The sequence below is a fragment of the Amphimedon queenslandica genome, unplaced genomic scaffold, assembly GCF_000090795.2.
Source record: "Amphimedon queenslandica unplaced genomic scaffold, v1.1 AMPQUscaffold_6136_Cont21902, whole genome shotgun sequence".
In the NCBI taxonomy this organism is placed as follows: domain Eukaryota; kingdom Metazoa; phylum Porifera; class Demospongiae; order Haplosclerida; family Niphatidae; genus Amphimedon; species Amphimedon queenslandica.
This window is the reverse complement of record NW_003553569.1, coordinates 311-1,810: the sequence shown is the minus strand read 5'-3', so window position 1 is coordinate 1,810 and position 1,500 is coordinate 311. Positions and strand designations below refer to the sequence as shown.

At 37.1% G+C, this 1,500-nt stretch overlaps 1 protein-coding gene across 1 annotated transcript; it reads right to left on the bottom strand.

The window, feature by feature from the left end:
- Positions 1 to 5: 5 nt before the first annotated feature.
- Positions 6 to 1,252, bottom strand: LOC100634874 (mitochondrial ribosome-associated GTPase 1-like; the record flags this gene model as incomplete). Its single annotated transcript, XM_003391784.3, has 2 exons — positions 456 to 1,252; positions 6 to 229 (listed from the first exon to the last, which is right to left on the bottom strand). Coding segments are annotated over exons 1-2 (828 nt in total), but the record flags the coding sequence as incomplete, so codon positions are not given.
- Positions 1,253 to 1,500: the final 248 nt, after the last annotated feature.

The following is a 1,500-nucleotide window of genomic DNA, read 5'->3' as shown; positions in this document are numbered from 1 at the left end:
TTCTCTGAGTTCTTGATAAAGTGAGTTGCTGATCTTCCTTCATCAACAAAACCTCCTTTCAATAAAGCTCCTATTCTTTGTCCAACATTGTGCAGCAGTTCATCAGTGTCATGGCAAGGTCCTTCAAGGTTATATTTCTTGACGTATTGATACAATTTTTGTTCATTTAACATCTTCAGTATGTATGCCGCTATATTAACTTCACCAACAAATCGATGATCTAGTGTTCCTATGGAAAATAGATAACAAATAAAACTAGACCAGGATTTCCCACAGGATTTTGGCATAGTTCCCAGCTTCTTATCAGTTTTGAAGTTGCTCCAAATCAGGCCAAGGTCCCTGTACTATAGTACATGGTCTCGGGCCAAAATTGAAAAGGAGAGAATTTGCAACTTAATATTAACAAATAATGCTGAAATTAGTACACAGACACAATTAATAGTGGGGGTGCTTACCAACAGCTGCTAGTTTAAGAGCCATTTCCTCATCTTTAATATTCGGTATCATTATGCCAGGAGTATCCAACAGTTTTATGAGTGGGTCGGTACTGATCTTTATAAAAGTACTGACAGTCTTAGTATATCCCGGCCTGGAACTAATGGGAGCTGCTTTGGGGCTACCAATACCAGGGGAGAGTCTCCTTAGTGCGTTTATCAATGAAGACTTACCAACATTGGGCATACCTACAATCATTACTTTGACACCATTCTTTATATCGTCATCTTTAGTTAGTTTTATAATGGCTTTTTGAAGGGCAGTGATGTTACCAGAGATTTGGTTCCGTCCCCTGCAGTTTGTCAGGATCACGGGAACACTATCGTCATTTTCATTATAAAGTTTCATACCTTTTGGATCGGTCAAATCATACTTGTTCAATACTAGTATTTTCTTGTGCTTGGAAAATTTAAGTTTTTCGTTTCGACCTGTTAGTGGGATCCTTGCATCGTGTACTTCTATGACGAGGTGACATTTTTGTACTTTCCTCAGAGCATCTTTCATTCCTCTCGCCATATGACCAGGGAACCAGTTGTAACCAGACAGCATTGCTAAGACAGGCATTATCTATTATAATGGCTGAGTTTAGAGACTTTAAATAAAGACTTTTATGCAAAGTCTGTTGTGTCCTTTTCATTCAACTGCTCCTTTATTCGTCTCTATCTTGCTCCTGTTAGACTTTCTCTTGTCCAAAAACTTCCTAAGGAGATGGTTCAACAACTCCTTGAATTACACAGCATTAAGAGCCGCCATTGTAAGGCGGGTATTTGTACTGCGCATGCGCCAGGTAGAATTTTTAATGAGCTATGTTTAGGTTAATTTGAAAAACAAGCGTAACAGTGTAAAAATAATTCCTATAATTGATTTCACCACCTTGCATGTGGTTTTTATTATTCACATTAAACTTTTCCGTATACTTCAACTACATGTTATTGTTTTAATTGCAATGAAATCACACATAAAGATTAATAGAGGTAATAAAATTAAAGTTTAGTGATCAAAAAA